Here is a 14,949-nt window from a genome sequence, read left to right as displayed (position 1 = left end):
GTGTGTATTGATATAGTGTATAGATATATTGTGTGCATGGATAGTGTGTGTGTAGACAGACAGCTAGATAATTTCACCAAAGCACACTGAATTTATTATTTTTGCTCATTTTTTTTTATTGCATTTAAAACAAACTGGGACATTTTCACAAGTGATCGGTTCCCCCACCCAATACAAACCACTAAAATAAACTGGAAATGCATCCCAACGACAAACGCTTCCGCCCAGAGCCTTTCTCCGTCTCTTCCAGCTTCCCTGCTCTGTTTCATCAAGTTTCTTTTTGTGTTTCTAGATTTCAGCGCTAAGGTGAGTGTGTGTGTGTGTGTGTGTGAGAGACAGTCAGCACTAATTTATCACTTTATTGCAGTTCTACAAAACAAATGGTCATTTTTCTACTGATTCAACACAGTAGAATGGATCAGCCCCTCTCCCCCCCTCTCCTCCAGGAGTGAATGGTCTGTCCCAGGAGAGCTCAAGTAGCCCTGGAAGCGGGGGTGGCAGTGGAGGCGGTTGACGCGGCAACGGCTGGACCAGCAGTAGCCATTTTCTTCAAGGTTCGGTTCAGCTGGGGAGAGGAAAAAAAAACAAATGGAATCGTCCACAGTCAGAAACTAAACTGAGTCCAGCAGAGCAGCTCTAGTTTGGGGCTCTAGTGCCTTCATCAGCGTTATTGAAACTAAACTGAGTCCAGCAGAGCAGCTCTAGTTTGGGGCTCTAGTGCCTTCATCAGCGTTATTGAAACTAAACTGAGTCCAGCAGAGCAGCTCTAGTTTGGGCTCTAGTGCCTTCATCAGCGTTATTGAAACTAAACTGAGTCCAGCAGAGCAGCTCTAGTTTGGGGCTCTAGTGCCTTCATCAGCGTTATTGAAACTAAACTGAGTCCAGCAGAGCAGCTCTAGTTTGGGGCTCTAGTGCCTTCATCAGCGTTATTGAAACTAAACTGAGTCCAGCAGAGCAGCTCTAGTTTGGGGCTCTAGTGCCTTCATCAGCGTTATTGAAACTAAACCGAGTCCAGCAGAGCAGCTCTAGTTTGGGGCTCTAGTGGCTTCGCCAGTCCGGGTCTCACCTCTTCGAATTTGTGGATCTGGCGAATGAAGAAGTCTCCGTATCTTCGGGCTACCTTGGTGTCAGCGATGTGGATCATGTCCTGGAGAGATTAACAACACACGCGGTCAGGACAGACACACAGCGCTGGAAAACACAGAGACACGCCACAGCGCTGGAAAACACAGAGACGCGCCACAGCGCTGGAAAACACAGAGACGCGCCACAGCGCTGGAAAACACAGAGACGCGCCACAGCGCTGGAAAACACAGAGACACGCCACAGCGCTGGAAAACATACTCGCTCTGTCCCTATGAGAAACACGCCAAGAGAGGGGGGGGCAGAGAGAGAGAATGAGAATTACAGCAAAAGAAACAGAGAAAAAAGTAACGAGAGAAAATAAATCACAACAGGAAAAATTAAAAGAGAGCCACGCAGAGCTCAAAAGGACCTCTGTGACAGACCTTGGTCTACTTATAACCCCGCCCCTTCTTCCCTGACCCTGCCCACGACAAAAGGACCCCCCCCCTCCTTGGGGTGGCGGGGAAGAGGGATTGACCCCCCCCCCCCCCCCCCCCTTCCTGGCAGGTGCCCGACGACCCCCCCCCCCCCCCCCCCCTTCCTTGGCTCTTCTGGTTCAAGTGACTCCACTCCCTCACCCGCACGAGGCTCTTCTCCTCCCCCTCCAACCCCATCCCTGACTCCCCCCCCTCCACATGACCCTTCCCCTGACCTTGTCAATGTAGAAGTCCACCTCGGAGGCAGACTGGAACTCCCCGTGCAGCGCCGACACGCCGCTGGTCCAGACCAGGTTCTTCATCTTGTGCTTGAAGACGAGCAGCTGGATCCGGAACTCCTGCTCCGACATGTCAAGGAATCCAGCGAGCTTCGCTACCGGCATGGTGGTGTAGAGCTTCAGAAAACTACAGAGCGAGAGAGAGAGAGTGGAGAGAGACAGGGGGCAGGGTTACAGAATAGAGAGAGACAGGGGGCAGGGTTACAGTGAGGAGAGAGACAGCGAGTGGGTTTCTCTCTCTCTGTACCTGCTGATGGTGGAGAGCAGGGTTCGTTCTCACTCTCTTTTTACCTGCGGATGGTAGAGAGTTGTGCTTGCTGCTCCACCTCCTCAGTGAACACTTTGAGTTGCTGCTGGAAAGGCTCCTTGTGGTAGTTGGGGTGCACTGTGTCGTAGTTCGGCACCACGGGGGACAGGAACTTAGGACAGGCGAAGCTGAAGAGCTCCTCGAACACCTGGGGATCCCTGAGAGAGAGGAGAAACAACAAGACATCATTACAGGAGGAAACAACAAACTCTTTGTTTCTTTCAGCTCCTGTAACTTTCACTGCTGTGTTGATCCAGTCTTTGTATCTCAATCTCTATATCTCTCCCTCGCTAGCTCTGTGTGTGTCTCTCTATATCTCTCCCTCACTTGCTGTGTGTCTGTATGTCTCTCTATAACCCTCTCTACATGTCTCTCACTCTCTCTCTCTCTCTGTGTCTCTACATATCTCTCTCTCTCGCTCCCTCTCTCCATTCTCAAAATAAGGGTTCAGGAAAAAAGCCTGGAACAGAGAATGTAATTTTTTTAATTGTAGCGATATCTCAGTTTAACAGCGTGTTAAAAACTCTGTACTTCTCTCTGAGCTGGGTGTGGATGCTCTCTGTGTGTGTGTGTGTGTGTGTGTGTGTGTGTGTGTCAGCATCTCTCTCTCACCCTTTCTGCATCCTCAGCATCTTGTCCCCGTACTTCTCTCGGAGCTGGGTGTGGATGCTCTCATCGATCCTCATCGGGTACATGGTGAGGGCGATGGCCAGCAGGCCGTGCATCTGTTCGTTCTGCTTGTTAATCTGAGAGGGAGGGAAGAGGGAGACGAGAGAGGGAGGGAAGAGGGAGACGAGGGAGGGAGGGAGAGACGAGGGAGGAGTTAGAGCCTAACCACAGTACTGATGAATCAGCAGAGCTCTCTGAACTCCCTCAGCAACAGCAAGGGCTGGGAATCAGACTCCTATTGCACAGCAGCGTGATCCAGTCCAGGTTTCACTGCTACCAGCTTGATCAGCCCCCAGTGTGTCTAGGGAACAAGCTCAGGTCTGTCTTATTATTAAACTCCTAGTGAAAGCAGGACTGGATCACACTGCTGTGCAGTGGGAGTCTGATTATTAAACTCCTAGTGAAAGCAGGACTGGATCACACCGCTGTGCAGCGGGAGTCTGATTATTAAACTCCTAGTGAAAGCAGGACTGGATCACACTGCTGTGCAGCGGGAGTCTGATTCCCAGCCCTGTAGATAGACTTTGGTTGAAGGAGGTTTGTAGCTGATTTTACAGTGGAGAGCTCTCTCGCTCGCTCTCTCTCTGTGTCTCTCTCGCTCGCTCTCTCTCTCTCACCATCTCGTATTTGTAGGTGCTCCTCTGGAACATGTTGCGTGTCCTCTGAATGTACAGCAGGATGTTTGCGAACACGCGGATGGAGTCCTGGTAGCGGCGCATCATCAGGTAAGCAAAGCCCACGTAGTAATAGGTGGTGATCTGACACTCGGGGACACGCGAGTACATGCTCTGAACAGAGAGAGAGAGGGGGGGGTTACAGCTCAATATACAGGAGAGGGGGGGGGGGTCACAGCTCAATACACAGGAGAGAGGGGGGGTCACAGCTCAATACACAGGAGAGGGGGGGGGCTCAATACACAGGAGAGGAGGGGGGGAGAGAGGGAGAGAGAGAGAGAGAGGAGGGGGGGGTCACAGCTCAATACACAGGAGAGGAGAGAGTTTGCAGTACAGTTTACAGTACAGTTTACAGTACAGTTTGCAGTACAGTTTGTAGCAGAGCTGGTTCCTTGCCTTCTTGTTCAGCTCGATGTTCTCCAGCACTTTGATGGCCTGGTAGTAATCTCCCAGCAGGGAGTGCAGCCTCAGCAAACCGACCAGACTGAAATACCCAAACATCTTATACAGGGAGTGCCGTCCGTACTCCCCCGAGACACTCTCAGGATCTCCTGCAGAGAGAGAGAGAGAGGGGGGGGAACGAGGGGTTAATAACACAGGGGAGACCAGCATCTCATACAGGGAGTGCGTCCTTACTCCCCCGAGACACTCTCAGGATCTCCTGCAGAGAGGGGAACGAGGGGTTAATAACACAGGGGAGACGCACGCAGAGACCCCCAGCACCAGTGATGTTGCTCCTGTCTCTGTCAGTGTGTGTGCGTGTCTCTCCTCTCTCTCTCTCTCTCTCACCTCTGTCTGTCTGTCTCTCTCTCTCTCTCTGTCTCTCTCTCACCTCCGCTGGTGTACACCTCGAGTTGCTTGTTGATGTTGCTCTTGTCTCAGTGTGTGTGCGTCTCTCTCTCTCTCTCTCTCTCTCCTCTCTCTCTCTCTCTCTCTCTCTCTCTCCTCTCCGACCACATGTGCTGTGCTCTCACGAACTCTTCTCCCTACACCGAGAACAGTGCACACTTGTTGAGCAGAGAGTGTCTGCTAGCAGTGTGTTGGGGGCGATCTCTCTCTTCAACTACTCTCAGATCTCTTCATGAGACACTCAACGAGTTGTACACACTCGAGGGCGTGAGTGAGTTGTTCTGTATGTTTCTCGTGTCTTCAGTCTCTCTCTCTCTCTCTCTCTCTCTCTCTCTCTCTCTCTCACCTCCGCTGGTGTACACCTCGAGTTGCTTGTTGATGTTGCTCTTGTCTCAGTGTGTGTGCGTCTCTCTCTCTCTCTCTCTCTCTCTCTCTCTCTCTCTCTCTCTCTCTCCTCCGCTGGTGTACACCTCGAGTTGCTTGTTGATGTTGCTCTTGTCTCAGTGTGTGTGCGTCTCTCTCTCTCTCTCTCTCTCTCTCTCTCTCTCTCTCTCCCTCGGGGAGGAGTTGCTGGAGATGTGGCTCTAGTGTGGAGCGGTGTGGCGTTCTCTCTCTCTCTCTCTCTCTCTCTCTCTCTCTCTCACCTCCGCTGGTGTACACCTCGAGTTGCTTGTTGATGTTGCTCTTGTCTCAGTGTGTCAGTGCGTCTCTCTCTCTCTCTCTCTCTCTCTCTCTCTCTCTCTCTCTCTCTCTCTCTCACCTCCGCTGGTGTACACCTCGAGTTGCTTGTTGATGTTGCTCTTATCCACCAGTGAGTGAAGCACGTTCAGAACGCTGTGCACGTTCCAGATCTTGGGATTGTTCCGCAGGAACTCGATCTCCTCCTCGGACTTCTTCGCTATCTTACAGCGGTACTGACTGAACGACTGGAACTGAGAGGAGAGAGGGAGGAGGAGGAGGAGGGAGAAAAGATTAGAGGTCTTTCAATGCATCTGTTCTGCTGTTTTTTTGTTACAGAGAGACAGACAAATAGAAATGTTAAATATTTCTGTGTTTTTTTTTTTAGCTGCATTAACTTTGGCAACGATACTTGCGTGACCTGTCATGCAGAGAGAGAAAGAGAGACACAGAGAGAGAAAGAGAACAGAGACAGAGAACAGAGACACAGAAAGAGCGAGAGACACAGACAGAAAAAGAACAGAGAGACAGAGAGCAAGAGAGACACAGAGAGCGAGAGACACAGACAGAAAGAGAACAGAGAGACACAGAGAGAGACAGAGAGAGAGAGAGAGACACAGAGAGCGAGAGACACAGACAGAAAGAGAACAGAGAGACACACAGAGAGAGAGAGAGAGAGAGAGAGAGAGAGAGAGAGAGAGAGAGAGAGAGACCCCCCCCCCCCCCCCAATACAAGCTCTGAAGAAGAACCCAAAATAAAACTGTCAGTTCTGCAGAGAGGCCTGAAGGAAAAACCGCACAAAACCCAAAGGGGGCGCTACCTGGTAAATGAACTCATCGATGATATCCCACAGCCATTGGTTAGGGAGCTCCAGGGGGGCGGGACCATCTGCGTCTGTTTGAATTAATTAACAAACCCAGGAGGCAAGTCAGTCAACTGCAATTCACTCCCTCCATCCTCTCCACTCACTCCTCCACTCCCATCCATCAATCCTTCACTCCCTCCCTCCCTCCCTCCTCTCCTCTCCATCCTTCACTCTCCATCCATCAATCCTTCACTCCCTCCCTCCCTCCTCCACTCTCCATCCTTCACTCCCATCCATCATTCCTTCACTCCCTCCCTCCCTCCTCCACTCTCCATCCTTCACTCTCCATCCATCAATCCTTCACTCCCTCCCTCCCTCCTCCACTCTCGGTCCTCCCTGTATCCTTCACTCTCACATCCATCAATCCTTCACAAACACCCACACTCATTAACTCTCCTATCCAAACTCTCCATCCATCACACCTTCACCCTAAACAACTATAACAAAAACACACACACACATCAATCTCTGCTCCAACCGGTCCTCCCCTCACACACACACATTGAAACAACTAATTGAAAACACACACACATTGTAATAGGACTCGAATCTATATAGAGGGTCCTCCCTGTATTCAATATGTTAACAAGGGAACATTATTCAGCAGCTTTCACTGGACACTATGAAGCTGAATCAGTTCATTCTATATAGAGGGGGTGCAATTCAATATGATAACAAGGGAACATTATTCAGCAGCTTTCACTGGACTCTATGAAGCTGAATCAGTTCATTCTATATAGAGGGGGTGCAATTCAATATGTTAACAAGGGAACATTATTCAGCAGCTTTCACTGGACTCTATGAAGCTGAATCAGTTCATTCTATATAGAGGGGGTGCAATTCAATATGAGAACAAGGGAACATTATTCAGCAGCTTTCACTGGACTCTATGAAGCTGAATCAGTTCATTCTATATAGAGGGGGTGCAATTCAATATGTACCAGACAAGGGAACATTATTCAGCAGCTTTCACTGGACTCTATGAAGCTGAATCAGTTCATTCTATATAGAGGGGGTGCAATTCAATATGTTAACAAGGGAACATTATTCAGCAGCTTTCACTGGACTCTATGAAGCTGAGGGAGTTCATTCTACACAGAGATTCCTGCAGGGAGTAGAGACTCAGTGATGCTCACGCTGACTTTGGCGTAGATGTGTCTGTAGTAAAGCTCCTTGTACAGAATTAGGAACACAGCGTCTGGGAGGGAGAGAAGAAATATATCAATTCACGTACCAGACAAACACTCACAGCCACAACAGGTCCTGCTTTACTAGGAGTTTAATAATCAGACTCCCGCTGCACAGCAGTGTGATCCAGTCCTGCTTTCACTAGGAGTTTAATAATCAGACTCCCGCTGCACAGCAGTGTGATCCAGTCCTGCTTTCACTAGGAGTTTAATAATCAGACTCCCGCTGCACAGCAGTGTGATCCAGTCCTGCTTTCACTAGGAGTTTAATAATAAGACACACCTGAGCTTGTTCCCTAGACACACTGGGGGCTGATCAAGCTGGTAGCAGTGAAACCTGGACTGGATCACACTGCTGTGCAATAGGAGTCCGATTCCCAGCGCTGGCGTGTGGCTGGCTGGCTGGCTGGCTGAATTATTTACCGTTTCCCACGAGGGAGGCGATGGCTTCGGCTTCAGGCCAGGGGGAGGTCTTGAAGAATCTCTCCGTCAGTTTATTCCAGCTGAGAGAGAGAGAGAGGGAGGGGGAGAGAGAGGGAGAGAGAGGGAGAGAAAGTGTGTGTGTCAGACTTTTGTATCTCGTAGATTTTCTGCTCGATGCTCTTCAGTCTCTCTCTCCCCCCTCCCTCTCTCTCCCTTTCTCTCTCTCTCCCCCTCTCCCTCTCTCACCTGTTCTCGTACAGATCCTGGATCTCGTAGATTTTCTGCTCGATGCTCTCGCTCGAGACGCGGTTCGCCTGCAGCTCGTACACTTTCTGGTCAATGAGGTCAGAGGTGGTCTTGTGGAAGTACTGCAGGAAGTTCTTGATCACCTCGGGGATCACGTGATAAGTCTGCTGCTCATACTGACGCTCGTACGCCAGGTCCACCTTCGGGTCACCTGACACAGAGACAGGGGTCACGTGACAGGGAACAGCGCCATCAGCACACAGACAACCGGCAGCGTGTGTAACCTGTCGCTCACACAAACACTGACACACCAACACTGAGACTGAGACACACACACACAGCCACAAACTGCTAGTGTGCAATCTCTCTCACACATACACACAGAGACACACAAAAAGACAGAGACACCGAGACACACAGACACCCACACTGAGACTGAGACTGACAAACAGACACACACACAGTCAAAAATTGCTAGTGTGCAATCTCTCTCACACATACACACCGAGACACACAGATACCCACACTGAGACTGAGACTGACACACACACACACCTGGACTATCAAAAGGACCTTGGAAGCCGTTTCTCTTACCTGTGTGCAGGTCATAGTCCTGGCTGTAGGTGTACGGATCGTACTGTCAATCAGGGGGAAAATAAACACAAAGACTCATTCAACACGAGCGAGGGCAGAGCAAAACACCACGGGGCTGGGAATCAGACTCCCGCTGCACAGCAGTGTGATCCAGTCCTGCTTTCACTAGGAGTTTAATAATCAGACTCCCGCTGCACAGCAGTGTGATCCAGTCCTGCTTTCACTAGGAGTTTAATAATCAGACTCCCGCTGCACAGCAGTGTGATCCAGTCCTGGTTTCACTAGGAGTTTAATAATAAGACACACCTGAGCTTGTTCGCTAGACACACTGGGGGCTGATCAAGCTGGTAGCAGTGAAACCTGGACTGGATCACACTGCTGTGCAATAGGAGTCCGATTCCCAGCCCCGGATCACTACAGTGAAAGCACGATGATAAAGAGGTAGGGGGGGGAACAAAACTACAAAACGGTTCAGATGGTTTTGCCAAGTCTACGCAGTGCCCCCACCCCCCCCCCAGTTAGAATCAATCTTAGCTGAACAGAAATCGGGACTTCTTATTCCCCTGTCAATACACCCTATTTAAGAGCATTATTATATAATAATAATAATACTCTAATTCTTAATGAGAAGAAGAAGACCACAGGAACGTGTGCTGGTGTGATTGCACACGGCACGCGTGTCTGACTCCGTGGGAAAGCGTGTTTGCTTTTTGCAGTATTTCCCCCCCTCCTTCCCCCCCCCGAGTCGGGGTCTCTCTCACCTCCGCCTCGACCTCTTCTGCGGGGAAGGACATGCTCTCTGCAGCGGCGATCGGGGCTCGGATCAGGGCTCGGTTCGGGGCTCGGTTCGGGGGAGGCTGACTCCAACAGGCCGGCAAGCTTCGGGACCGCAAGCGAGACGGGAGAGAGAGAGGCTAGACGGGATCCGGGGCGGGGGAGCTTCCTGCGCCTTGCCTTCTGGGATAGCGGCGGACCTTGGATTGCGATTCTACTGTTTTTCTAAAAAAATATATAGATTTGTTCTATTTTGATGTTTCTCGATATTTATACATATTTTTTTTAACGCAGAATCAAAGTGTGTATTTAAAAAAATATATATATTGCAAAATTGTATATTTTCGATTTTAATATGATAATGCAAAAAAATATAGTTAAATAATAAATAGTAAAATTGCGTTACTTACCGGAGTTTTTATATAGAATTGCAGTCTTGTGTTTTTTTTTTCTTATATTTAACAGTATATTTGCAGGTAAATAATGACTTTGCGTTATAATAACGTGTTTATCATGTAAACAGTTTTAAATAAATATGCAAAAAAAAAAAAAAACGCCATTAATAATCCAGCCCCTTAATCCCATCGGTCTACAGGGAGAAGCGATCGCGCACTGCGATTGGCCGGCGCGGCCGTCACTCATCCCGTTCCCCCCGCCCGGCCGCTAATGGGCGGGGTGGAATGTTCCAGCCGCGCCTGCGCGCTCGGGTCCGGCGTTGTCTAGGAAACCGACGCCATGTGGGCTCCAGCGCCGTGTGGGCTCCAGCGCGGAGTGGCGGAGTCGCGGAGCCGGCATGGCGGACACCGGGGCGCAGTTTCGCAGCGGTGTCGACCATCTCCTTCTTTAAACACGCCTTTCTGACGGCGGCGGCCGGGTTCGAGATGGACGGCTGGGTCCCGGAGGCACCGGGAGCGGCTGGCGGTTCGGAAGAAGTCGATTACGAGGTCCAGCCGGAGGAGGAGCGGCGAGGGCGGCCAGGGGCGGCCGGGTTCCGGTTACCGGTGCTCGGCGAGGGGGCGAGGCTGGGCGGCTGCGGTTCTGAAGCCGACCCGGCTCTGAGTTTCCTCCGCCTGCTGTGGGACCCGAACCGGGCCGGGGCCGAGCCAGCGGCGGGGAACCCGAGCCGAGCGGAACCGAACCGGCTGGGCAAGATCGGGGTGAGCCGAATCAAGAGGCGCGTCAGGACGCACCGAGCCCCGGGACCGACCGGGAAGGACGTGTTCGGTACGGGGGGGGGTGCGGTTCCGATAGATCAGCGTTATTACCGAGTCGGAAACTCCTCTTATTATTGAGCAGATTATTAATCGTAAAAAGCGCGGAGCTGTTTAAACGTTGCTAAAGGGTATAGTCGAATAACTGGCGCTACGACTCCAGCGCAAACAAAGCTCGTCGTAAATAAAGCTATTGATTTTATTTATTAATGTATTTCAGTATTTATTTATTTATTAATGTATTTATTTCCCGCGCGAGGAGCCGAGCGCCCCGACCGCGGAAGGAATGATTGCGGTAATTTTCTAAGTTGTTAATTCAGGGCGATCGTATTTTTCTTCCCGCTGCACAGCAGTGTGATCCATTCCTGCTTTCACTCGGAGTTTAATAATCAGACTCCCGCTGCACAGCAGTGTGATCCAGTCCTGCTTTCACTAGGAGTTTAATAATCAGACTTGCACAGCAGTGTGATCCAGTCCTGCTTTCACTAGGAGTTTAATAATTAGACTCCCGCTGCACAGCTATCCTGCTTTCACTAGGAGTTTAATAATCAGACTCCCGCTGCACAGCAGTGTGATCCAGTCCTGCTTTCACTAGGAGTTTAATAATCAGACTAGCTGCACAATAATGTGATCCAGTCCTGCTTTCACTAGGAGTTTAATAATCAGACTCCCGCTGCAAGTTTAATAATCAGACTCCCGCTGCACAGCAGTGTGATCCAGTCCTGCTTTCACTAGGAGTTTAATAATCAGACTCCCGCTGCACAGCGGTGTGATCCAGTCCTGCTTTCACTAGGAGTTTAATAATCAGACTCCCGCTGCACAGCAGTGTGATCCAGTCCTGCTTTCACTAGGAGTTTAATAATCAGACTCCCGCTGCACAGCAGTGTGATCCAGTCCTGCTTTCACTAGGAGTTTAATAATCAGACTCCCGCTGCACAGCAGTGTGATCCAGTCCTGCTTTCACTAGGAGTTTAATAATAAGACACACCTGAGCTTGTTCCAGTCCTGCTTTCACTGGGGGACTGATCAAGCTGTGATCCAGTCAGTGAAACCTGGCACAGCAGTGTGATCCACACTGCTGTCAATAGGAGTCTGATTCCCAGCACAGCTGTGTGTGTGTGTGTGTGTGTTTAATATAACTCTCGCTGCACTGCACTGTGATCCAGGGACGCCTCGCACAACACTGAGTCAGGACGAAAGTGATCCTCGCTGTGGATAGGCCCGCTGCTCCAGTCCTGCTTTCACTAGTTTCAGACACACCTGAGAGGTTGTGACACTGAAGCTGGGAGGACTGGCGCTGACTCTCCTCTGTGTTGTTGTTTCAGTGGAGGAGGGGTGCTGACTCTCCTCTCAGTGGAGTTGTCTCAGTGGAGAGGGTGCTGAGGGAGGGCGCTGACTCTCCTCTCTCCCCGACACAACAGAGTTCACCTCTCCCACGACTCCCTTCCCGCGAACTGAAACAGTTCACCTCTCCACGACTCCTCCCACGAGGCAGAGGAGAGAACAACAGAGTGGAGTGGAGAGGGTGCTGACTCTCCTCTCTTGTTGTCTCAGTGGAGAGGGTGCTGAGGGAGGGCGCTGACTCTCCTCTCTCGTTGTTTCAGTGGAGAGGGTGCTGAGGGAGGGTGCTGACTCTCCTCTCTTGTTGTCTCAGTGGAGAGGGTGCTGAGGGAGGGCGCTGACTCTCCTCTCTCGTTGTTTCAGTGGAGAGGGTGCTGACTCTCCTCTCTTGTTGTCTCAGTGGAGAGGGTGCTGAGGGAGGGCGCTGACTCTCCTCTCTTGTTGTTTCAGTGGAGAGGTTGCTGAGGGAGGACACTGATGCCTGCTCCGCGGATGATAAGGGCCGCACAGCGCTCCACTTCGCCTCCTGCAACGGGAACGAGCAGATCGGTACGAAACAGAGAGAGACACACACACCTCTCTTGGATTGGACAGAGAGACACACACACAGGACTGTACAGAGAGACACACACACAGGACTGTACAGAGAGACACACACTGGACTGTTACGAAACAGAGAGACACACACTGGACTGGACAGACAGAGAGACACACTCTGGACTAGACAGAGAGACACACTGGATTACACAGAGAGAAACGCTCGGTTTTACACAGAGACACACACTGCATTATAAAGACATGCTGTACAATCATTACATGATCTGTTGTATCTCTTCTTTCTCTCTCTCTCTCTCTCTCTCTCTCTCTCTCTCTCTCCTCTCTCTCCTCTCTCTCTCTCCTCTCTCTCTCTCCTCCTCCAGTCCAGTTGCTGCTCTCTCACGGCGCCGACCCAAACCAGCGCGATGGACTCGGAAACACAGCACTGCACTTAGGTGAGTACGAGGAGAGGAGAGGGAAGAGAGAGATAGGAGAGGGAAGAGAGAGATGGGAGAGAGAGAGGGAGAGGGAGAGGGAGAGAGAGGAGAGGGAAGAGAGAGATGGGAGAGGGGAGGAGAGGGAAGCCCCTTTAGAATACAGGAATTTCCTCCCGTGTCTGTGTGTGTGTGTGTTGTGTGTTGTAGAGCTCTTTCTTATTGCAGAATCTCTCTCTCTCTCTCTCTCTCTCTCTCTCTCTCTCTCTCTCTCTCTCTCTCTGTTTTCACAGCTGCCTGCACTAACCATGTCCCCGTGATCACAGCCCTGCTGAGAGGAGGTGAGGGGGTTGGTCTGACCCAGAGAGACTGGCTGTTCCTGGAAAAATATACAGAGATAGATACAGATATAGAGATAGATACAGAGAGATACAGATATATAAAGATATAGATACAGATAGCTGCAGATATATAGAGATCGCACATCGCAATTGTTTTAAATGAGTTCTAGTCAGGTTGTTGTTTTGTTGTGGTTATGAGAGAGAGAGAGAGAGAGAGACAGACAGACAGACAGACAGACAGACAGACAGACAGAGACACACGAGGGAGTTTTTACACGGTTTGACGTACGTGGTTTTTCTTTTGCGTCAGGTGCTCGCGTGGACGCCCTCGACCGGGCTGGAAGGACCCCTCTGCACCTGGCCAAGTCCAAACTGAACATCCTGCTGGGGGGCCAATCACAGAGCCTGGAGGAGCTGCGGAGCGAAGTGAGACAGGTGAGGGGGGGGGAGTATTTGTATTATTTTATTTTAGAATTTCTTTGGCAAAAAACTTCTGCTGTCGTCAACAAGCCAGTGAAGCATCTTTTGAATGTGAGAGACAGCGAGACACGCACTGAGATTCTCTCCCTTACTCACTAATATATATTCCACTCTGTCTCCCCTCTTTCCTATCCCCTCCCCTCTCCCCCGCCCCCTCACTCTCTCCCCTCCTCTCCCTCTCTCTCTCCCTCTCTCAGATTATTCAGATGCTTCGTGAGTATCTGTCTCGGCTCGGTCACTCTGATGAGAGAGAGAGACTGGATCAGCTGAGCAGCCGTCTGCACAGAACCAGAACCAGAGAGCAGGTACGAGACCCAGCGTGTGTGCGTGTGTGTGTGTGTGTGTGTGTGTGTTAACCCCGCCTCCCTGGCAGTGTGTGTGTGTGTGTGTGTGTGTGTGTGTGTGTGTGTGTGTTAACCCCGCCTCCCTGTCAGTGTGTGTGTGTTAACCCGCCCCTGGCAGTGTGTCGGGTGTGTGTGTGTGTTAAGCCCGCCCCCTGCCGCCCCCACACACCACACACCCAATGTGTGTGTGTGTGTGTGTTACCCAAACACACAATGGGGGCGTGGGACCGTTACACCCCACACCCCCACAAAAAGTGTGTGTGTGTGTGTGTGTTGTGTGTGTGTGGGTGTTGTGTTAACCCCGCCCCCTGGCAGTGTGTGTGTGTGTGTGTGTGTGTGTGTGCGTGTGTGTGTGTGTGTTAACCCCGCCTCCCTGTCAGTGTGTGTGTGTTAACCCCGCCCCTCTCTGCTCGGCAGGTTGATGAGGTCACAGACCTGCTGGCCAGCTTCACTTCACTCAGCCTGCAGATGCACAGCCTGGAGGAGCGGTAGAGAGAGAGAGAGAGAGGAGAGGAGGAGAGGAGAGGAGAGAGAGGAGAGAGAGGAGAGGAGAGGAGAGGAGAGGAGAGGAGAGAAGCGAAGCAGACTGCACCAGCTCCTCTCTCGCGGATTGTCAGAGACTCGAATCCCCAGGACAGCCAGCCTCGTGCTTCAGCGTTTACCAGCTGCCTGTGTGTCTGTGGAGCCGGAGCGACGGCTTCTTCCACGGGAAGCTGAACAGCACAGCAGAGTGAACTGCAGCGGAGCGGGTCAGACAAACTGAGAGAGAGGGGGAGAGGGACAGGTTACACACGCTAGTCTCTCTCTCTCTCTGTTCATTGCGTTGCTTTCAACACATGTCGCAGCTAAACCCAGCGAGCGGTTTGACCAGAGACACGACGGGAACCTTAACAACAGCAACAGCAACAACAAAAATAAGACAATCGCTACAATAAACAAACGACAGCGACGCTGACGCCGGGCCTCTCGCTCATCTGGTGTGTTTTGGTTTTTTTGTTTTTTCTTTTAAAGTTTGTACGTGTTTTGATTTTATTTTTTAAATTTAAGTAAGTTGTGTTGTTGTTTAAATAATAAATATAATAATAAAAAAATATATGAAATCGTGTGTGTGTGTGTGTGTGTGTGTGTCAGTGTGTCAGTGTGTGTGTGTGTGT

At 50.9% G+C, this 14,949-nt stretch overlaps 2 protein-coding genes across 2 annotated transcripts; one reads left to right on the top strand and one right to left on the bottom strand.

Annotated features, from left to right (window-relative positions):
• Window positions 1-95: 95 nt before the first annotated feature.
• LOC121306123 (eukaryotic translation initiation factor 3 subunit L-like) lies at window positions 96-9,608 on the bottom strand. Its single transcript, XM_041237839.1, is given in 17 exon segments — window positions 96-565; window positions 1,067-1,147; window positions 1,778-1,967; window positions 2,132-2,305; window positions 2,760-2,893; window positions 3,434-3,604; window positions 3,887-4,041; window positions 5,100-5,271; window positions 5,839-5,912; window positions 6,396-6,436; window positions 6,438-6,451; window positions 7,020-7,081; window positions 7,494-7,573; window positions 7,740-7,950; window positions 8,334-8,376; window positions 9,095-9,332; window positions 9,518-9,608. Coding segments are annotated over 16 exon segments (1,728 nt in total). The 5' UTR covers window positions 9,128-9,332; window positions 9,518-9,608; the 3' UTR covers window positions 96-472.
• Window positions 9,609-9,787: 179 nt separating this feature from the next.
• LOC121306057 (ankyrin repeat domain-containing protein 54-like) lies at window positions 9,788-14,797 on the top strand. The gene is made up of 7 exons (XM_041237761.1): window positions 9,788-10,331; window positions 12,089-12,208; window positions 12,580-12,651; window positions 12,924-12,971; window positions 13,282-13,406; window positions 13,649-13,756; window positions 14,213-14,797. The coding sequence occupies exons 1-7, from the start codon at window positions 9,788-9,790 to the stop codon at window positions 14,285-14,287; spliced, it is 1,092 nt and encodes a 363-aa protein (XP_041093695.1). The 3' UTR covers window positions 14,288-14,797.
• Window positions 14,798-14,949: the final 152 nt, after the last annotated feature.

This window comes from Polyodon spathula, chromosome 46, assembly GCF_017654505.1.
Source record: "Polyodon spathula isolate WHYD16114869_AA chromosome 46, ASM1765450v1, whole genome shotgun sequence".
Classification (NCBI taxonomy): Eukaryota; Metazoa; Chordata; class Actinopteri; order Acipenseriformes; family Polyodontidae; genus Polyodon; species Polyodon spathula.
The sequence above is the reverse complement of the archived record's forward strand: the minus strand, read 5'-3'. Positions and strand labels throughout refer to the sequence as shown.